Source organism: Marmota flaviventris, chromosome 10, assembly GCF_047511675.1.
Source record: "Marmota flaviventris isolate mMarFla1 chromosome 10, mMarFla1.hap1, whole genome shotgun sequence".
Taxonomy (NCBI): domain Eukaryota; kingdom Metazoa; phylum Chordata; class Mammalia; order Rodentia; family Sciuridae; genus Marmota; species Marmota flaviventris.
The window spans coordinates 123,151,404-123,173,585 of record NC_092507.1 but is presented as its reverse complement, the minus strand read 5'-3'; the positions used below and the strand labels follow the sequence as shown (position 1 = coordinate 123,173,585).

General features: G+C 46.2%; 1 protein-coding gene and 1 long non-coding RNA gene across 3 annotated transcripts; one reads left to right on the top strand and one right to left on the bottom strand.

Annotated features, from left to right (window-relative positions):
* The first annotated feature begins 3,661 nt into the window (after window positions 1-3,661).
* Tars2 (threonyl-tRNA synthetase 2, mitochondrial) lies at window positions 3,662-21,508 on the top strand. Of its 2 annotated transcripts, XM_027953719.3 has the most exons (18): window positions 3,662-3,769; window positions 4,003-4,199; window positions 4,772-4,895; window positions 6,008-6,132; window positions 7,517-7,634; window positions 7,758-7,822; window positions 8,199-8,277; window positions 11,006-11,152; window positions 12,040-12,138; window positions 12,606-12,823; window positions 13,244-13,406; window positions 13,792-13,929; window positions 14,119-14,196; window positions 18,787-18,887; window positions 19,069-19,170; window positions 19,315-19,387; window positions 20,141-20,255; window positions 21,074-21,508. In XM_027953719.3, exons 1-18 carry the CDS (start codon window positions 3,704-3,706, stop codon window positions 21,220-21,222), a joined length of 2,157 nt encoding a protein of 718 aa, XP_027809520.1. In that variant the 5' UTR covers window positions 3,662-3,703; the 3' UTR covers window positions 21,223-21,508. The 2 variants fall into 2 exon arrangements, with proteins under 2 accessions (XP_027809520.1, XP_027809521.1); XM_027953720.3 differs by lacking the exon at window positions 12,040-12,138.
* LOC139707309 (uncharacterized) lies at window positions 13,821-20,141 on the bottom strand. The gene is made up of 2 exons (XR_011708971.1): window positions 19,620-20,141; window positions 13,821-14,822 (listed from the first exon to the last, which is right to left on the bottom strand). It is a non-coding gene; the product is annotated as an uncharacterized lncRNA (long non-coding RNA).
* Window positions 21,509-22,182: the final 674 nt, after the last annotated feature.

The window sequence follows — 22,182 nt, the reverse complement described above, 5'->3', positions numbered from 1 at the left end:
GGCGCCTTTGCTGTGAAGGAAAAGAGTAGGTGTGATGTGAACTGGAGACCTACTTCTGATGGTGCCAAGGGAGCGGACAACTCCCTTGCTTAGTCCAAGTTTGTGGAAAGGAGGAAAGGATGAGATCCATATAGAGATTGGTGGTCAGTTCCCGTAGGTGGTTTGGTTTTGTTGTTGCTGAGGATTGAGCCCAGGAGGATCTCATCCTTGCTAAGCTCTTGTTCTACCACTAAGCTATATCCCTAGCTCCTCCATTTTTTTCCCAATATTTTGTTTTTTAGTTGTAGTTGGACACAATACCTTTTTTTTATGTGTGGTGCTGAGGATCGAACCCAGGGCCACACACCAGGTCAGCGCTCTGCCACTGAGCCACAATGCCAGCCCTCCTCCATTTTTTCCCCAGAACTTTCTCTTTGTTCTCACCTAAACAAGAGTCGAAAGTTGAGAATACAGGTGTGGGTGGAGGGGCTAGTGAGTTCTGCTGTGCCAACTGAGAAACAAATAGGTAGTACTTTTTTGTGTGTTTGACTCAAAAGGGTGTTGGCTAAACCAGTTTATCCTGGATGTGCGTAGGTTCATAGAAAATTAAATATTCCAGCAAATTGACTTCCTTATCCCCAGTGTATCTCCTTATGTTTGGGAAATACTCCAGTCCTTTGCCAAATAATTTGCAGAAAAGAGAAGACTTGACACCAATACATTTTTCTTGGGATAGTTAATATAGAATGGATAGGAAAATATGGACAGCACCCAGTAGAGATTAGTGAAGGGTTGTTTTGAAATTTTACAGAAAAGTGGGGCTTAGTTGTACATAGGGGCCTATAGATTCCCTAAGACCTTTAAGAGTATTTTTGCTCCTGTCCCCTACCCTAAAATGACACATCCCTATACTGGCTCCTGAATTCAGAGTGTTTCTATTCCCACTCACCCACCCTCCCCCCCCCAACACACACACACTCTGGCCTCCACCTGACAAACCAGTGTTAAAGAGGCCAGGGGTGAGGGGTGTCTGTTTTCTCCTTTCTCTTCTACAGAGAAGAGATGTCTCTGGGAAGGGAAATTTGTGAGGATTTTAGGTGAGCCCGAACCTTCGTTTTTCAAAGCCGAAGTTCAGTTTATCTCCATGCCCCTGGCAAGAAGCTTAGGACACCACATCTTTGTATGTGGTGCTGAGGATCGAACCCAGGCCACATGCATGCCAGGTGAGCGCGCTACCGCTTGAGCCACACCCCCAGCCCGGGAGGTCTATTCTAAAAGCTGAGAATTTCCTAGAATTTGACTAAGGGCCTAGGATGGCTTCTACTTAAGATTCCCCTTCCCCTACACTTGTATGGAAATCTTAAGATTTCCTCCATGCTTCTTTCTTCCTTAACTTCAATCTGATAGAGAAAAGTTGGACAATACCTCTGCACCCTATTTAGGACTTGGCCATAAGTATCTGCATAGAGAAAAGTGAAGCATTCTGGTCCAAGAGATAAAGTGGACAACCCAAGTTGTGGAGTCGGAGAGAAAGCTTGATTTTTCTGAGGACAATTTTCCATGTTTTAAAGGGAGCATAGGAATACTACCCGGCAAATGAGACAGCGAAAGCATAGCACTTGGCACAACACAGATGTTCAGGGGTATTCTGGCAGGTAGGGGTAGAGTGGACAAAAAGTTTCAGGATGTTCCCCAGAGACTTAATGGGTCAAAATTCCCTAAGGCTGAGGCATCTACTAGTTAGAAGTTATAGAAGAACCAATAATTAATGAATTGACCTTTGCTGACATTGTGCTTGCTTGCTACGAAGGGTGGGATGGCATAACTCTTGACATACCTTTCCCCACTGCAACACCAGTTATAAAGGTGATGATGTGGTAGTTGATTGATAGCATCACCTCAGCACCCAAATCAGTTCACTGCACACAATATTAAGCAGTCAGTTAATGTTTGAGGGATGAGTATAAGGAGATGCCATCCCAGGATAGCCTACTTTATTCCTACAATCCTAACAAAAGAGGGCAAGATAAAATGATTAAAGAAATTGTGTCAGTGTACATATCGTTTGGTGCTTCAAGTCAATTCAGTAATTGGTACAATAATCATCAAGCGCTTACCATTTTATTGCCTGCAATATAACACTCCCTTGGTCCTTTTAGAGCAAAACTGCAAGAAAAGTTCTGCCTGTTGTCACCATTTCTGAATGCCATTTAAAAATTCTTACTACTGGCCAGGTATGGTGGTGCTCACTCGCCTGTAATCCCAGTGGCTTGGGAGGCTGGAATAGGAGGATAGATAGAGAGTTCAAAGCCAGCCTCAGCAACAGCAAAGTGCTAAGCAACTCAGTGAGACCCTGCCTCTAAATGGAATGCAAAACAGGGCTGAGGATGTGGCTCAGTGGTTGAGTGCCCCTGAGTTCAATCCCCAGTACAAAACAAAACAAACTTACTATCTTCTGACTGTGCTGCCCCTACACACACACACAAGTAATCATCTTCTCCCGCAGTCAGTCTCTCTCCTCTCTCTCTCCTCCCCCCCCCCTCTCTTTTTCAGGGTGTCTAACATACCAGAAGATGGAGCCAAGATCCAGAGTGGTGCAAGAATTTCCTGAGTTTCTGGAAAACTAGATTAAACAGCTTTCTCTGACAACCCTTGATTCCATCACCAATGAAACTGGAGAACCAACTCTAACCATCCCTACTCCCAGGTGAGGGGACTAAATGGGAATTACTGAGAGGCTCAGTCACCCACAAGCTCATTTCCCTTCATCCTTTGCTACAAATCCAACCATGTTTCTATTTTTACTGTGTAAACTAATCAAATGTGGGGTTATCCTGTATCACAGATATAACAATGGAAAGGGAGAGAAGAGATAAAGGAAGTTGGGAGCTGGGGTGGGAGGGAGCAGAGGCAGGAGGCAGCTACCTCCCCCAAGGCGGTGGGGAAGTGCGTGGGAGTAGAGTGTACTAGTGAAGAAAGCCTGAGTGGGCAGGTCCTGGACTCCGAAGCCAGCAGGGCTCAGATCAAGAGGTATCTAAGGTCCCTCTTAAGTACCATGGTACGAAGGGACTCTGAGGGTGACCAGCCTTAAAGCTGTTATGTCCATTTATTATAATAACTTCTTGTTGCTGTTGCTCTTTACCATATACCAAGCCCTCTGTCAGACCATTTATATAAAATTTACCCGAACATTTGAGAGTGATACTAATATTCTTATCTATAAATATGAAAATTTAGGCTTAGAGAAATTAAGTAGTTCGGAAAAAAAAAGTTAATGGTAGGTCCGGGATTTATCCTCGGTTTGTCCAAAGTCAAGCTCTTAGTTTCCATCCTGCCTTAAGGATCATGTATAAGAAAATTTATGGTTAAAGGGAAATAGTTGCCATTTCCGGTCATTTCTGTCCCACTCTTGCTCTGGAGAACTCTGCCCTGTTCTCGAAGGCGCTGGACCATTGTTGCTGCTTGGGGCTTGGGCTGAAACGCCGCGGGTTTCTCAGTTTCAGGTGTGTGTAACAGTTTCCTTCTTCCGGGTCACCGGAACCACTCTCACAGCGGCTGGTGCTGCCTGGGGGGTGTGCCTCTTGGGAGCTCCGGGAGGTGGTTCCCGGACGGAGTGACAGCTCTGATAACCTATAGGCAGGGACATTGTTGGGGTAGAGCCAATCAGGAATCTGGTGAAAGAGCCGGCGTTAACCTGAGGACGCAGGCGCTGGCTGGAGGGAACATGGGCTGGTACCCGGGGTGGCGACGGCTTCGGCTCCCCGAGTTACCGGCCCGCAAGCTACATACGGTGCGTGAGGTATCCCGAATTCCCCAGCCGTCGGGCCACGTATTTCGGGACCGGGCCACCCTGCCCTAAAACTAGCCATCTCTTCCTCCTCAGAGGCCCGGGGAGGGTAGAGGCCCGTAGGACCTCAGCCTGAGGCCCTGTGTCACCCAGTCCTCTTCTACACCAAGGGTTAGGGTCAGGGCCACCCCAGTGCCCAGTGATGGGACCTGCTTACCCCTAACCTCTTCCCTCAGGCCTCCGTGCCGGCCCCTGCGCCCTGGTTGGTAGAACGGCTCGGTCTCTTTGAGGAGCTATGGGCTGCTCAGGTAAAGCGGTTAGCCAGCAAGGCACACAGGGAACCCCGGCCCATCACAGTGACCCTTCCTGGAGGCCAGAAGGTGGAGGCAGTGGCGTGGAGCACGACCCCTTACCAGCTAGCCCGGCGGATCAGGTATCGGGCCCGTCCTGTTCTGTCACCAAGCACCTCTGCCCTTTTCTTACTGTGCACCTGATCAGGGAAGGAAAACTGGGTCTGCGTACTTCTGTGTCATCCCCATTGAGACAGCCTTTCCTGAGTTTTTTGTTTTTATTACTGTCTTTTGTACTGCGAGATTGAACCCAGGGGCGCTTACCACTTAGCCACATCCCCAGCCCTTTTAATTTTTTAATTTGAGACAGGGTCTCAAATTGCTTAGGGCCTGGCTAGATTGCTGAGGTTGGACTGGGACTTGTGATTCTCCTGCCTCACCCTCCTAAGTGGCTGGAATTACAGGCATGGGCCACCATAGGCAGCTCCTAAGAAATTTTATCTGCATTAGTTTGAGAGTTTCTGCCCTTACTCTGTTATCTGCTGGGGATGTAGCTCAGTAGTAGAGCACTTAGCATTCATGAGGCAAGATAGGTTTCATTGCTCTACAAACTCATTTCCCCTTTGTAGATTGAGAGCTGCCAAGAGATTAGCTCCTCCTTCCCCTGTAGATTGTAACCTGGGCTTTTCTTCATCCCCATTCTCCACTGCTGAAGTTTAACACTAGCGGATACAGCAGTGGCTGCGCAAGTGAATGGAGAACCTTATGATCTGGAGCGACCCTTGGAGACAGATTCTGATCTCAGATTTCTGACATTTGATTCTCCAGAAGGGAAAGCGGTAAGTTTCTTCCATATGGTGAGTACAGTGCTTAGCAAAATAAGAGGCAATTAAGTAGGAGACTCTAACACTTGTTTTGCCTCATTTTCTCCATTTGCAATTGGGATGGAGACTTGTCAGACACTATTAACTGCCTGATTTTTTTTTTTTTTTTTTTTGGTACCAGGGATTGAACCCAGGAGTGTCTAACCACTGAACCACATCTCCAGCCCATGTTATTTTTTATGTTGAGACAGGGTCTCGCTAAGTTGCTCAGGACCTCACTAAGTTATTGAATTTGGCTTTGAACTTGTGATCTTCCTACCGCATCCTCCCATGTGGCTTGGATTTCAGGCATGTGCCACTACACCTGGTTTTGATGAAAGGTTTTACTTGGTCTTAGTCTATTAAGCAAACATCACTTGTGCTAGCAAAAGGAAGAAATAATAAGTTGAAAAGCAGAATTATAATAGGCCTGTTCAACCTCCTTAACTCTTGAACACATACATTGTAAGTCATCCATGGTATACAGTTCTAATATGGCTTTCACAACTGAGTAAACAGCCTGGTCCCCTCCCACTTTGTTCTCTTCATGTCAGCTCAGAAAACATAGACCTTGTCAATGATCCAGAAAAATGCGGTTCTTATGTCATCTTTGTATGGACAGTGACCAAATCCTAGAAATGTAGCTGCATTGCACTAGATTCCTGAGCTTGAAAAAAGTAGAACCAAAAGACCAAACAAGGCTGGAATGTAGTTCAGTGGTAGAATGCTTGCCGAGCTGCATGCACAAGGCCCTGGATTCAGTCCCCAACTCCAAAAAAGAAGACTGACTGGCTTCCTGCTTCTATACTGTAGGACTGGGAAGCACCAAGGATTTAGGAGTGGAGTTGTGGCTTCTGTGTACTGAAAAAAATAAAGGATACTGGCTTTCTGCTTTTCTTTTTTTTCTTTATTTATTTTCTAACTTGTTAGTATTTAGTGGTCACCTCCAAAGTCAGTTCTCCATTTTGTGATATTTATTCTTAAATGAACCATATTGATTTTCCTATCAGCTTCTCTGAGGAAAGGATCAAAGATCTAGGGGTTAAGAGAAATTTATGAACTCACGAATTCTTTTCTTATAAACCTAGGTATTCTGGCACTCTAGCACCCATGTCCTGGGGGCAGCAGCTGAACAATTTCTAGGTGCTATTCTATGCCGAGGTCCAAGTACACAATGTGGCTTTTACCATGATTTCTTCCTGGGAAAAGAGCGGTAAGTTCCATAAGGAAGAATGATTCTGGAATGGTTTCTAAAACCTCAGGAGTGTTCAGTTTGGAAGAGAAATCTGGGTGAGGGCCTCTCAAGTCCTCAACTGTGATACTGGCATCAACATCACCATTAGGTCACATCCCTCTTCATTTAACTCTGCTTAAAACTTACCTCCTGTAGTCTTCATGAATTCTTCAAATTTTACTTCATCTCCTTATTACTATTGTCCTAATTTTGCCCTTCCAGAGTCCCTACACTTAAATTTTATTTATTTATTTATTTATTAGTACTAAGGATTGAAAAGGGGTACTTTATCACAAAGCTACCTCCCCAACCTCATTTATTTACTTATACATACATACATACTAGGGATTGAACCCAGGGATGCTTAACTACTGAGTCGTATCCCCATCCCTTTTTATTTTTTATTTTGGGACAGGGTCTCACTGATTTGCTTAGGGCCTGGCTAAATTGCTGAAGCTGGCTTTGAACTTCTGATCCTCCTGCCTCAGCCTTATGAGCTGCTGGGATTATAGGTAATGCCTAGATCCCTATGTCTAGCTCAACTTAAATTTATTTTTTTTTTTTCAATTTTTTTTAGTTTTCAGCGGACATAACATCTTTGTTTGTATGTGGTGCTGAGGATCGAACCCGGGCCGCACGCACGCCAGGCGAGCACGCTACCACTTGAGCCACATCCCCAGCCCTCAACTTAAATTTAAGCATAGAAATTTTCTTCCATTGTGGCTCAAGTGGTAGCGCGCTGACCTGGCATGCGCAAGTCACTGGGTTCAATCCTCAACACCACATAAAAATATTTAAAAAAAAAAAAATACACCATATTTATTTTAAAAAAGAAAGAAAAAGAAATTTTCTTCCAAAATTAACCTTGGGCTGGGGTTATACAGCCCAGTGGTAGAGTGCTTGCCTAACATGCACAAGGCCCTGGGTTTGATCACCAGCATCACAGTGGGTAGAGGAGCTGTACCTTATTTCCTATTTATTTTCTTCTTGTTTGTCTGTCTTTGCCCATAATTCTAGGTTTTTTGTTTTTTGGGATTTTTTTGTTATTGTTGTTTTTTGGTACCAGGGATTGAACTCAGGGGCACTTAACCACTGAACCACATCCCCAACCTTTTCTGTATTTTATTTAGAGACAGGGTCTCACTGAGTTGGTTAGGGTCTTGCTAAATTGCTGAGGCTGGCTTTGAACTCACAATCCTTCTGCTTCAGCCTTTCAAGCCACTGGGATTACAGGCATGTGCCACCACACCCATCTTAGATTCTTTTTTCTTTGAAGAGCAAAATTTTACCCCCTGGCCAACTGGTGTGTCATCCAGGTGATGCATCTTAGAGGAAGCAAGCCAACCAACTCTCCTCTTTACAGGACAGTGCGGGGCACAGATCTGCCTGTTTTGGAGAGGATTTGCCAGGAGATTACAGCTGCTGCACAACCCTTCCGGAGACTGGAGGCTTCCCAGGATCAGCTTCGTCAGCTCTTCAAGGTGGGGTAATAAAGCATATTTTTAGGAGGAAGCCTGAGGCTTGAGGGAATGGGTAGCTCTTTCCCAGGACGTCTTTGTGGGAATAAAGACTCTGCATTACTCTTCCCTTCTGCCTCCTTCTAGGATAACCCCTTTAAGCTTCATCTGATTGAGGAGAAAGTGACTGGCCCAACAGCAACAGTGTATGGGTGAGTGCTGTCAAATTAAAGAAAACAGGGAGAGGGCTGGGACGGAGGTGGGTAGAGTGCTTGCCTAGCTGGCATGTCCAAGGCTCTCAGTTTGATCCCTAGCATGTTTTTAAAAAAAAAAAAGAAGAAGAAGAGAAAACAGAGCAAGGTGGGGAAGTAGTGAAGAAGGTCAGAAATAGGATAAGGGAAGGAAGATAAAAGATGATATATTACTCCTGGAAGAGAAATGGGAAGAAGAATTGACTTTTATCTGCCATTGCTCTGTCTGTGGAATAGTTCCTTCCTGTTCATTTTTTTCAGTCAACTAATGGCCATGAAAAGGAGAAAATTAGGCACTTTAGAATCTGGAAAGCACTAACTGGCTTCTTTCTCCCAGGTGTGGCATGTTGGTTGATCTTTGCCAGGGGCCCCACCTTCGGCACACTGGACAGATTGGAAAACTGAAGCTGCTAACGGTCAGTTGTGAAGGTATAGTTAGGTTGAGATTCCTGTTTTCACAGGAGTGAGCAAGAGAATGTAAAGATGATCTTCTTTCCTAGCCTCTTCTCTGTTCTTGTGGCTAAGGAGGGAACCCAGAAGGAGAAAGATACTTAGTCCCTGCACTCAAAAATCTCCTGGTTTGATGGCAGATTCTGCATATCCTGCCAGAGCCCAGAAACCAATTCAATGCCCCCTTCTCCAATCCCCAGGACTGGGGATTGAATCCAAGGGTACTCTACCCCTGAAGAGCATCCCTAGCCCTTTTTATTTTGAGATAGGGTCTCAGTAAGTTGCCCAGCTGGCATTGAACTTACAATCCTCCTGCCTCAGCTTCCTGAGTTAGCTGGGATTATAGGCATGTGCCACTATACCTAGCCAGAAGTCAATTTAAATTTGAGCCAGGTACGGTGGTGCATGCCTGTAATTCCAGCAGCTACAAGGCTGAGGCAGTTCAATTTCAAGACTAGCCTTGACAATTTAACAAGACCCTACCTTAAAATAGAAAAATCCTCACTGAGCTGGGTGGTATAATGCTTCTGGGTTCGATCCCCAATACTGAAAAAAATAAAATCCTGATCTGGGGCTGGGGCTCAGAGGTAGAGCACTCGCCTAGCATACGTGAGGCACTGGGTTCGATCCTCAGCACCACATAAAGTAAAATAAAGACATTGTGTCCACCTATAACTAAAAAATAAATAATTTTAAAAAATAATAATAAAAAAAATAAAATCCTTAGTCTGACATCAATGTTAAGGAAGATGGAGCAGGAGAGTGAGCAGGCTAGACGGGGAAGAAGCCTGAAGAGAGAGGGTGCATGGGCCAGGAGGATGGATGATTACCATTTGACAGGCACAGGGAAAATAACCTCAGACAAGGGCATACCTTCTATGAAAATGTTGTTCCTGGATGAGGCAAGTTGCTAGAGCAGGGAGCAAAGGGACAGGCAGAAATACAGAACAAAAGCCCTGCATTGAAAACTTAGCCCTTTGCATTACTCTTCACTCTGCCTCTAATGAGATGTGTGGCTTTGGGTAAGCCTCCTTACCCATTTCCCTGTCTACAAAATGAGGCTATTCCGGTACTATGGGTAAATTAATATCATAGAAACAATGAAAATGAACAGACACAGGAGAAAGTATATGAGGAAATGTGCTATGAAATGTAGCATGTTTCAAGCTGGGCACAGTGGTGCCCATAATCCCAGTGGCTGGGGAAGCTGAGACAGGAGGATCATGAGTTCAAAGCCAGCCTCAGTAACAGTGAGGTGCTAAGCAATTTAGTGAGACCTTGTCTCTAAATAAAATACACAATAGGGCTGGGGATGTGGCTCAGTTTTTGAGTGCCCCTGAGTTCAATCCCCAGTACCCCGCCAAAAAAGAAGGATGTTTCAGGGCTGAAGATGTAGATCAGTGGTGGAGTGCTTGCCTAGCATGCATGAAGCCTTCACTTCTGTCCCCAGTATTAGGGGAGAAAAGTAGGCTCTGATAGTATCTTTAAAGAAAAGAGAAAGCCAGGCATGGTGGCACACACCTATAATCCCAGCTGCTTAGGAGGCTGAGGCAGGAAGATTGTGAGTTCAAAGCCAGCCTCAGCAACTTAGCAAGGCCCTAAGCAACTTAGTGAGACCGTGTCTCAAAAATAAAAAGGCTGGGGCTGTAGCTCAGTGGTAGAGTGCTTTTGTTTGATCCTCAGCACCACATAAAAATGAACAAATAAAAATAAAGTTATTGGAGCTGGAGTTGTGGCTTAGTGGTAGAGTGCTTGCCTAGCATGCACAAGGCACTGGGTTTGATCCTCAGCATCCCATAAATGTAAAATAAAGATATTATGTCCACCTAGAACTAAAAAATAAATATTTTTTAAAAATAAATAAAGTTATTAAAGATAAATAAATAAATGAAAAGTATGGGGATGTGGTTCAGTGATTAAATGCTCCTGGATTGAGCTCCTAGTACTAAAAAAAGAAAGAATTTCACTTGACAGTAATAGATTGGAGTATGAAAGGTTGATTACTTTTCTAACAGGGGATAGACAGACGGACATTTGACTGGAATTTAGTTACTCCCCTATGCAGTTACTGACTGGAAGAGGAAGGAATTAAGCACATGGGTAATGGTTGGGCAGTGAGAATGGGGAGAAAAAGTAGTGCCTGATAAGGTCAGATTTGACAAGGACGTGTGCAGGAATCAAGTCAGCCAAGGCTGTGAATGTGGCCAGGGAGTCAAGAGGATGGAGGGGCCACCCTGCTGTTGATGATGGTAGAAAAGGTGATGAGGGAGATGAGGTGGGATCGTTGTCAAAGGACATACCTGTGACGTTGACACTGAGAGTATCATGAGGCTTAAAAGAGGTAGGTGCACTCTGTCCTCATCGTACACACCCCTTTGTTTGTGTGGTGCTTGGAATTGAGCACAGGGCCTCACTGTGCTAGCCAAGTGCTCTATCACTGAACTGTTTCCAACTCTTTTTCAGTTTTTATTTTGAGTCAGGGTCTTGCTAAGTTATCTTAAGGTGTACTTGAACTTGTAATACTTCTGCCTTAGTCTCCAGAGTCTCTAGGATTGTAGGTGTGCATAACATAATCCTAGCAACTCCAGAGGCAAAGTGCCCCTGGGTTCCATCCCCAGTACTGAGGGGGGAAAAAAGGCTTGTGTCATCTTGCCTGGCCTCATCTTGCCTTTGATTTCCTCTGTCCTCCTACAGAACTCATCATCCTTGTGGAGGACTTCAGGGGCTCCAGAAGCACTGCAGAGAGTATCAGGGATTTCCTTCCCTACAGCAGAGTTGCTGAGGGCCTGGGAAGCACAGAAGGAGGAAGCGGAGTTGCGGGACCACAGACGTGTTGGAAAGGTACCAACCTTTTTTTTTGGTATTGGGTATTGAACCCAGGAGTGGTATTACCCCTGAGGTATATCTCTAGTCTTTTATTTTGAGACAAAGTCTCTCTAAATTGCTGAGGGCCACACTAAGTTGCCGAGGCTGGCTTCCAACTTGAGATCCTTCTGCCTCAGCCTCCCAGGTCACTGGGATTACAAGCCTGCACCACCACACCCATACAGGATCCAGATTGCAGAAACAGGATAGAGTCTGCTGGGTTTCTGTTCTCGCTACTAAAAGGCTCAGAGGTCACTCCAGTTGAACTGGGCTGACTGGGCTGCACGAAATAACCCCACAAGAGACACAAATACCTTTCTCTTTGGGGTTGCTGTGACGGCTCCTCTGACCTTAAGGGTCCGCAGGAAGAGAGAGTGAGCACACACTGACCCCTTTTATTGAGGAGAAGCTATTCAAATGAGGCAAGGGGTCAGGTTTCAGGGGGCTGAGTCTATCTTCATGATGTCCACTGTCAGCAGGTTGACTGACACCTGGGTAGGCCACACCCAAGGGCACAGTAAGAGAAGGGGACACACACAAGGCACTTCCATGGAAGATTCTATCCTAAACAGGGCAAGGGGTTATATTACAAAGGAACAGATGAGCGTAGCTTCACCCATGGGGCTGTAGCAAGACACACCCATGCACGAGACACCGACCCTCGCACCCAAGAAGGGTGGGGAAAGCTCTGCCACATTTCTGTGACTGAGCGCCTCAGCACCCAGCCTGGGAGTGTGACTTAGTCACGCGTAAGGTTGGTCTCCCGCAGAGTCAGTCAAACAAACTGAACTACTCTGCCGGTTGTTTCCTGTGGTTCTAAAGCCCTCCCTTCTCCTTTGTAACAATTACCGTTCTGTCCCCAGGAACAGGAGCTTTTCTTCTTCCATGAACTGAGCCCTGGGAGCTGTTTCTTCCTGCCGCGAGGGACAAGGGTGTATAATGCGCTGGTGGCTTTTATCAGAGTAAGGGGAACCAAAGTTCAGGGAAGACCAGGGAGGGTTGGGGAAGAAGCCAAGATATTTGAGTTTTAAAAGAGGGATCAGGCAGGGAGCATGGTGCACATCCATAATCCCAGTGACTCAGGAGGTTGAGGCAGGAGGTTTACAAGTTTCAGGCCAGTCTCAGCAAAAGGTTGGGAATAAAATTCAGTGAAAGTACCCTTGTGTTCAATCCCCAGTACCAAAAAAAAAAAAAAAGTGGGATCAGAAGCATAAACATAAATATTATAAAGTGCTACAAACCTTTAGCAAGGTGCTGTAGTTGTAGGTGTGCAGTAGGGGAGCATGCACACCGTACGTAGGACATGGTATTTAATAGCTTATGGCTACCAGCTAGAATGATCTGAGAGCCCAGGAGTATCAACCAAGTCCTTCCCTGCCTCTCCTTTCACAGTTACACTGACCTCCCATGTCTGTACCCTCCTGTCCAGGCTGAGTACGCCCGCCGTGGTTTCTCAGAGGTGAAAACCCCCACAATGTTTTCTACAAAACTCTGGGAACAGTCAGGGCACTGGGAGCATTATAGGGAAGACATGTTTGCTCTGAAGCCCCCAGGCTCTGACAGGTCCACCAGCTCCCAGAGGGACGGCTCTGCCAAGCATCCCACAAATACATTCGCCCTCAAGCCCATGAACTGCCCTGCACACTGGTAAGCTGGGAGCCAGGAGGCCTGGGTCATTCCCCTCTCACCCCCGCCCCTGGGCTGGGGTTATAACTGCTAAATGTAAAGTCATAGAAAGCACCTTGGAATGAGTACTAAGACACCTAATTTGAATCTTGATGTGAAATTGAAAAAATTGTTCTACCTCTTGGGTCTTGGTCTCCTTAAAAGTAACATCAAGGCTGTACCCGTCACAAACAGAAGCACAGTAAATGATGCCTGTTACTAAGTGACAGAAATTCACTTTTGAATCAGGATGGCTCAGACAGGACTTAGTGAAAGCACATGCCAAGGTGGAGAAGGTGGTAGTTGATGATGCGAGAAAATAAGCAGATTAAGGCCAGGAGGAGCAGTCTTCAAGGGCTAGTTCTCCCTGTAGCCCTGACCCCCTCCCCACCCCAATCTCAGCTTGATATTCGCCCATCGGCCCAGATCCTGGCGAGAGCTGCCCATGCGACTGGCTGACTTTGGAGCCCTGCACCGAGCCGAGGCCTCTGGCAGTCTGGGGGGACTGACCCGGCTATGGCGCTTCCAACAGGATGACGCTCACATCTTCTGTGCACCAGATCAGGTAGCCCTTCCTGAGCTCCACCAAAGGGTCTTTTGAATCATCTTTCATTCTCCGACCTCCAACATCCCATTCTTTCAGTTGCCCTCTAGATATACTACAAGTTGCCTACCTGTCGCCCCCAGCTTTCTTCTGCTATCTATGTCTTTGCCCCTGTTTTCCCCAAACTACCATCACCCCAGATCACCAACTGGCACACAGCTCACCCATTCAGTCTCTCTTTTTTTTTTTTAAATAAATATTTAGTTGTAGATGGACACAATACCTTTATTTTATTTATTTTTATGTGGTGCTGAGGATCAAACCCAGTGTCCCACACATGCCAGGCAGGCGCTGTACCACTGAGCCCCAGCCCCACAGCTCACCCATTCTTATTTCCTACCTCTAGCTGGAAACAGAGATCCGAAGCTGTCTTGATTTCCTCCGCTCTGTCTATGCTGTTCTTGGCTTCTCCTTCCGCCTGGCACTGTCCACCCGGCCATCCGGCTTCCTTGGAGAACCTTGCCTTTGGGATCAGGCTGAGCAGGTGAGCAGCAGATAGGGAAGCGGAGACAGATGGATCACTCTCCAGTGGAAAGGGAGGGAATACGACAACCAAGTTCCTCAGATAGAGGAATATGCTGAGGATGTCATTAGTTGGACTGGAGGTGTGTCTTGCTCAGATGAAGTGAAGTCTCAGATGATGTTTTCTTTTCTTGTCGCATGCCCTCTAAAGGTCCTTCAACAGGCCTTGGAGGATTTTGGAGAACCCTGGGACCTCAACCCTGGAGATGGTGCCTTCTATGGACCTAAGGTAAACTAGGGATTCTGCTTAGAATTTTACTTATTCAAATTTTGGTTTGTTTTTTTTAAAATATTTAGTGACACAAAGAAATATTTTTAAACTTAACGTAGGATGTAAAGAAGAGCAGTACAAGCCGGGCCTAGTGGTACACGCCTATAATCCCAGGGGCTCAAGTAGCTGAGGCAGGAGGATTGCTAGTCCAAAGCCAGCCTCAGCAGCTTAGCAAAGCCCTAAGCAACTCAGCAAGATCCTGTCTCTAAATAAAATGCAAGAAAAGGGGCTGGGAATGTGGCTCAGTTGTTAAGCACCCCTGGGTTCAATCCCTGATACCAAAAAAAAAAGCAGTACATTTCTTGCTTCCATGGAACTTGGCATAGTTGTGAAAGATAAATAGGAGACATCAACACCATGGATCAGTGCTGTGTAGCTATTAAGGGGGCACAACAGGGGGGTTATCATGGCTCAGGGGACAGGAAAGGCTTCCTGAAGGGATCACTCTCCAGTCTAAATGTATTTATAGACCAAGTAAAGATCTGTTTCTGGCCCAGGCACCATGGTACATACCTGAAATCCTAACAACTTGGGAGGATGAGGCAGGAGGATCACAAGTTTGAGGCCAGTCTTGCCAACAGACCCTGACCAAAAATAAAAAGGACAGGGGATACAGCTTAGTGGTAAAGCATCCCTGGGTTCAGTCCTCCCCTCACCCCTGACCAAACCCCTGCCCCCGCAAAAGAAATGTTTCTGGAGGAACAGTGTACGTAGAGACCAGAGCTAGGGATGAGAACTCATGGCAAGTTGGAAAAAAAGCCAGGCGTGGTGGCGCACACCTGTAACCCAGCAACTTGGGAGACAGAAGCAGGAGGATCACAAGTTCAAAGCCAGCCTCAGCAACTTAATGAGGCCCTAAACAACTTACTAGGCCCTGCATCAAGATAGAAAGGACTGGGGATGTAAAGTGCCCCTGGGTTCAGTCACTGGTATGAAGGAAGGAAGTGGGGAGGGGAGAGAAGAGAGGAAGAAAAAAATACATAAATGTAAAGAAAGAAAATCAGTGGAAAAAATAATATAAATGTTGCCTAAATTCAGTAAAAAGGCTGTTAGGAGTTCAGTGCAGGGGCCTGGAATGTGGCCTATAGTCCTAGCTACTCAGGAAGCTGAGGCAAGAGAGTCACTTCAGCCTGGGAATATGAAGCCAACCTGGGGACACAACCCTACCTCAAAAACAAAACAAAACCACCACACACATGCCCAGAGGACTGGAGATGTAGCTCAGAGAGACAGCACTCCCCTGGCATGCCTACAGCCCCTGGGTTCAGTTCCCAGCACTGCAAAGGAACAAGCAAAAAAAAACAGACAAAAATGCAAAAGGCTATTAGGTGCTCCTTTTGGTTTTGTTTTGCAGTACTGGGGACTGAACCCAGGACTGTTCATATAAGGCGAACACTCTACTATTTAAGGTACATCCTTAGCCCTTTTGATATTTATTTTCAGACAGGGTCTCACTAAGTTTCTTTATTTTTCAGGGGCCGGGGTGGGGGGCGGTTACCAGGAATTAAATTCAAGTGCACTCAACCACTGAGCCACATTCCCAGCCCTATTTTGTATTTTATTTAGAAACAGGGTCTCACTGAGTTGCTTAGGGCCTCGACATTGCTGAGGCTGAATTTGAACTCGAGATCTTCCTGCCCCAGTCTTCTGAGCTGCTGGGTTACAGGCGTGCACCACTGCACCTAGCTCACTAACCCTCTAAAGCTAGCCTCACACTTTCAGTCCTCCTGCTCAGTCTCACAAGTAGTGGCGATTATAGGTGTGTGCTGCCATACCTGGTGGCTATTAGATTTTGAAGGACTGTTTTCCAGTGGGGATGGAGTCAGACAGAAGTGAATGAGTGAACATAATTCTTTCAAGAATTTTGGCTCTTTTAAAGGCAGAAAGGGATCTGAATAGTCAAAAATTTTTATGAAGGGAGAGATTTGAGAATGTTTAAGTGCTGTGATGAGAAGGGGACTTGTTTATGGGGTGTCAAAGTAAACAAAGTGAATTATAAGAAAAAAGATTGCAGAAGAGGGAAGTAGAAAATTCCTGGGGAGGCTTGAGGTGGGATCAGGAGCCCTGTGCAGAAGAGACCACCTTGCCAGTGTGCCCAGGGCAAGAGGAAAGGCTGGGGATAGATGCAAGGAGGTGTATGTGTGGTGAAAGAAGTTGAGTTATTTTCCTATCCCACAGTATCAGTTGTCTGAATTCTTCATGAGATAGACGCAGAATCATTTGCTGAGATGGGAGTGGAAGAGAGGAGAATTGTTAGTGAGGGGGTTGAAGATATGAAGAGAAAGGGGACACAAAAACTATAGTATGAGCCGGGCATAGTGGCACACACCTGTAATTCCAGCAACTCAGGAGGCTGAAGCAGGAAGATCCAAAGTTCAAAATGAACCTCAGCAACTTTGTAAGACTCTAGGCAACTTAGTGAGACTGTCTCAAAATTAAAAAAAAAAAATTTACAAAGGGCTGGAGATATAGCTCAGTGGTAAAGCACTCCTGGGTTCAATCCCCAGTACAAAAAAAAAAGAAAAAACCTAATATGAACTATGCAGCTAAATAAAATCTTTTTAGTGTTTATTAGCTACTGTGGGATGTGCTGGTATTGTTCAGTAACATACATACTATTATTTTTTAAAATATTACTCCTTAGTACAACTATTGTAAATTCTTTAAACTCTTAGTATTATTTTAAAAATAAAATAATAGTATGTATGTCGAACCCCAGGCCTCAAGCATGCTAGGTAAGCACTTTACCTCTGAGCTACATTCCTGCCCTTTTTTTATTTTATTTTATTTTTGAGATAGGATCTTGCTAAATTGATGAGACTGTCCTCAAATTTGCAATCCTTCTGTCTCCACCTCCCAAGTGACTGGGATTATAGGCATGTTCCACTGCACCTGGCTCATTTTTATGTCCCAAATGTTTTGTCTAGCACAGGATATTTATTTAGCAGCTCAAAAAATAGTAAATGAAAATACTAAATAATAATGAAAATGTTTTATTGATTGATTTCATTAATAAAACAAGGCAATAAAATATCTGTTACTTTAAAAAGTTCAGAAAGGTTAAACAGTGTGCTCAAGGCTAGAGATAATAGTTTATTTATTTATTTTTTTAAATATTTATTTATTTATTTTTCGGTGGACACAACATCTTTGCTTGTATGTGGTGCTGAGGATCGAACCCGGGCCGCAAGCATGCCAGGCGAGTGCGCTACCACTTGAGCCATATCCCCAGCCCCATTTTTTTTTTTTTTTTAATTTTTTAAATATATTTTTTAGTTGTCAATGGACCTTTTATTTTATTTATATGCAGTGCTAGGGACCGAACTCAGGGACTCACACATGCCAAGCAAGCGCTCTACCACTGAGCCACTACTCCAGCCCCGAGATAATAGTTTAAAAGAGACAGAGAAGCCAGGCCTGATAGCGCACTCCTGTAATCCCAACAGCTACAGAGGATGAGGCAGGAGGATCGTGAGTTCAAAGCCAGCCTTGGCAATAGCAAGGCACTAAGCAACTCAGTGAGACCCTGTCTCTAAATAAATTTAAACACAAAATAGGGCTGGGGGTGTGGCTCAGTGGTCCAGTGCCCCTGAGTTCAATCCCCAGTCCCCCAAAAAAGAGGAAAAAAAGCTTGAAAATCTCTGAGCACAACAGGATAGCCAAAGAATTGCTGGCAGCAGCAAGGGACCAGTTGAGTCCTGAAACTGTGACTTCCATGGTGGCATTAATCTCTGCTTTTGCATCTGTGTGTTCTGTGACAAGTTGGCAGCACAGAGCATTTCTATTGCAGAGTCAAGGCAATGGGAGGTTAAGGTGGTGCCATGATGGCATTTTGCCACATGGAAGTAACAGAAGAACAATGAATCGTACAAGGAACTAAAAAACTGTTACAGCTGCATGGGGAAAGAAACAGAAGGACTCTGGATGGGGAGAATAAAGAGGAATAAAGGAACTGAAGAGTTGAAGAGCCAGTAGTAGTAGTAATTGTCAGAGTAGGTGTTGGAGGCCCTGCAGGGTTGCCCATGCCTGCAGTCTGAAGTGGCTACTCACTAGGCCCAGGCAAGAGCACCACACATTTGAGGCCATCCTGGGCAATTGAGTGAGACCCTCTCTCAAAATAAACTAAAAGGTTAGGAATATAGGTTGGTAGTAAAGTACTTGGCTAGCATGCCACCCTGGATATAGTCCCCAGTACCACACCACATACACACACAGAAACAAACAGAGTGGGTGTGTGGGCACTGTTCAGAAGCATAGCCACTGGGGTCGGGAGAGGGGCACTGAGGACCAATAGTTAGCTGTAGTGTGCATGGGGCTGCAGGTCTCTGTGAGGAGGAACCCAGAGGAGCTAGGGTGTGGATAAGAGCATCATTAATGGGAGAGAGCCACTTTGCCATAGTGAGATGGAGTACCGTAGAGAGGGGGATTACAGTGGATGACGTGATTCTCCAAATAGCCCTGACATGTGTAGGTGAGAGAGCACATGGTGCAGGTAATGGAAGATACTGCTTCTGCTTTCTCTCATGTCCTCCTGTCCATCTCCTACAGATCGATGTGCACCTCCATGACGCCCTGGGTCGGCCCCATCAGTGTGGAACAATTCAGCTTGACTTCCAGCTGCCCCTGAGATTCAACCTCCAGTACAAGGGGTACAAAAGCTTTTCCCATCCCCCTTTCCCTTGACAGCCGATGGTGAGCCAGCAACTCCCACTCCTATTTTCACCCTAGAAACTGAATCAGACCTCCACATCTTCCCCTGCTAGGACTGTGCACCTAGAAGGTGATCTTATGTGCATAGTTTGTGATACTTTCACTCTTTTTCCTTCCAAGGCAGGCGGGGGCCCTGGAGCGGCCAGTCCTCATTCACAGAGCAGTGCTTGGTTCTGTGGAAAGGCTGTTGGGAGTGCTGGCAGAAAGCTGTGGGGGAAAATGGTGAGCTATCTGATGCTGGCCTTCACGACAGGGAGTTTATATTCCAGCTCCTGTCTCACTTCATGTCCCAGATCTGCTTCCTGCAGCTACACTTCTGGCCAGAGCCGAAATAAATACTTTGCCACCCTGTTTCCTCCCATCCAGGCCACTGTGGCTGTCCCCATTCCAGGTAGTGGTCATCCCTGTGGGAACGGAGCAAGAGGAATATGCCAGAGAGGTGAGGAGTTGGACTCAAGGAAGGGGCAGAAAGGGACAGTAGGGAGTCTGGTGCCAGCACTGGGTACGAAGAGGCTACACCAGCTAGTGGGAAGGGCACAGCCCTTAGAGCCACCAGACTGCACCTGAGTGGCAGCTCTCCTTTATGCTCTAAATTCTCTCCAAAAAGTAAAACCTGCTTTGTGCTCTCTGTATGTATAATGTATGTATATTAGAATAAACAAATAACTTACTGTTTGAGACCTGCTGGGCATGGTGATACACACCTATGATCCCAGTGACCTGGGAAGCTGAGGCAAGATGAGGCAGGAGGACTGAAAGTTCAAGGTCAGCCTAGGTAACTTAGCAAGATCCTGCCAGAAAATAAAAAATCAAAATGAACATCTGGGGTTGTAGTTCAGTGGTGAGGTGTACACAAATGGATCTTGGGTAAAGCTGGTTTTATTTTTCCTTTCTAAAGAGAATCGAGAATATGGGTGGTCCCTACCAGAGGTGAGGGCGAGCAGCAGGCAAAGTCCAGGGGATAATGGAGGGCTTTCTCCAGTGAGAGTCGACACAGATGCTGTGGGTTGGGGATGGAGAGGAGGCCTCAGTATAGCAATGAGATGAGGAAAAAGATAATTTTTGTTATGGGGAGCACTGAGGCAGGGGATGAGGGATAGGAAGTGGGGCAGACCAAGGAAGAAGGATGTTTGACTGTCCTAGCTCCTCAGTCTTCCATTGAATTTATTTCTTGTCACCAAACGTGTCCCAGATTCAACAGAATCTGCAGGCTGCAGGCCTTGTCAGCGACCTGGATGCTGATTCTGGAGTGACTCTCAGCCGGAGAGTGCGCCGGGCTCAGCTCGCCCACTACAATTTCCAGTTTGGTAAGAGAGAGGCAGCCCAGAACCTCGGAGCTGGGTCTCTCATTCTTCTTTAAGTTCCTTTACCCTGTGCCTCCTCACAACCACTTCTGTCCCTCAGAACAGTTTTCCTCTTATTAACCCCACCCTAGAGGGGTTCTTTGGGATTAATTGACAAAGGAAATATCAAAGAGAAAGGGGACCTGAAGGGTTAGTGAGGCATTAATTAATTAGCCTTGTTTATTCTGCACATGAATGGAGTCAGCCCTAAGGATTAAGGAGAAAGCCTTAAGGAGAAAAGTCTAGCACTGCCTTGCTCTCTTCACTCTCCACAGTTCAGAGCTCTTGAAGATAAGGAACAGAAATTCCTCCACCTGATTCTCTAGTTTGGCGTACGCCCCTCACCTACCAGCACCTGGAGCAAGCCACCCCACAGTCCATGGACTTGCAAACACATGTGTCCCAGTCCTGCTGTCTTCCCCTTCCTCTACCTCTGCCTCCCACCCCACTGCTTGCCCCACATTTCTCAGTCCCACATACCATTTCTCTGTGTCTAGTTCTTGGTCTGTTTGGCTCTCTCTGGCTGACTCTAGTATCTCTGACCCTGGGGCTCCTGACCAGAAATGATAATAATGTTCCAGGCTCCGCATTCCTTATCTTCTCAGGATGAGCAGTGAACTGGAGAGAAGGCACAGCTAAATATATTCTTTAAACCATATCTAGACTCTGCTTCCACCCTTCCTAAAGATTTAAGTCTGCAAAGTTTCTGCAAAGCAAAAGGAAATATCCCATGTCGGTGACTTTATCCTGAGATTCCCAAACCTCCCTTCCTCTTCCTGCAGTGGTTGGCCAGCAAGAGCAGAGTAAGAGAACAGTGAACATACGGACTCGCAGTAATCGCCGACTTGGGGAGTGGGACTTGACCAAGGCTGTGCAACGGCTGCTGGAGCTACAGGATACCAGGGTCCCCAATGCTGAGGAAATCTTCTGAGCTTTGTTCATACATGAGACAGAGACCTGCAAGAGCCGTCAGCCTCCCTGATAAACCCGAGCCCTACTAACAGCCTGGAATTGCATGTGTCTGCTCTCCTGAAAAGACTTGGGGGCTGGGGAGGCAGTTCAGTGGCAGAGCACTTGCCTAGCAAGCATGAGGTCCTGGGTTCTATTCCCAGCAATGCAAAAAGAGACTTGGTTTGGGGACCGCACAGCGGGAGGGAAGATATGGTATTTGGATGTGAGGAGAATGAAATGGAAAAAATAAACTTGAAGCTGCTATATTTGTGTCTGATCTCTGACTCCTGAAAGGAGGACAAAAGGGAGTTCCACACTGGCTGGGAATGGGAGCTCGGGAGGCTGAGCAGGAGAATCACAAATTCAAAGCCCCAGCCTCAACAACTTAGGGTCTCACTATCTCAAAAGGGCTGCTGGGCACACGCCTGTAATCCCAGCGGCTCGGGAGGCTGAGGCAGGAGGATGAGTTCAAAGCCAGCCTCAGCAAAAAGCAATGCGCTGAGCAACTCAGTGAGACCCTGTCTCTAAATAAATAACAAAAATGGGCTGGGGATGTGGCTCAGTGGTCGGGTGCCCCTGAGTTCAATCCATGGGAGTTCCACTTTGTTACCCTTGCCCAGAGTTGGGGACAACTCTCAGTGGTAGGGAGCTACCTTAGGCAGCTATCCTGTTCCCAGTGTTAGTTCCTTAGTGCCCTGGTTCCCTAGACCCAGTTCCATAGGTTGTCAGGTCCCTGTTCCGCAGGAGGCAGCATGCAGACATAAAAGTGAGGCATGAACTAAGGGCCCAGATGTCTGCTGCTCCGAGATCTGAACGGGTTTCTCTTAGGGTCCTAGGATTACTTCCTCCCATCACCTCCATTCTTCTCAGTCCTCTGAGGAGGCTTCAGGATGAGTTTGGGAGGAGTGGCTGCTAAAGGAGGAGCAGCTGCACTGAGTCA

Coding starts and splice junctions, on each gene's coding strand:
- Tars2 (XM_027953719.3), top strand. CDS start 3,704: ATGGGCTGGTACCCGGGGTGGCGACGGCTTCGGCTCCCCGAGTTACCG. Junction 13,407..13,791: donor TCTTCTGTGCACCAGATCAG/GTAGCCCTTCCT, acceptor TCCTACCTCTAG/CTGGAAACAGAGATCCGAAG. Junction 19,171..19,314: donor GAAAGCTGTGGGGGAAAATG/GTGAGCTATCTG, acceptor CCTCCCATCCAG/GCCACTGTGGCTGTCCCCAT.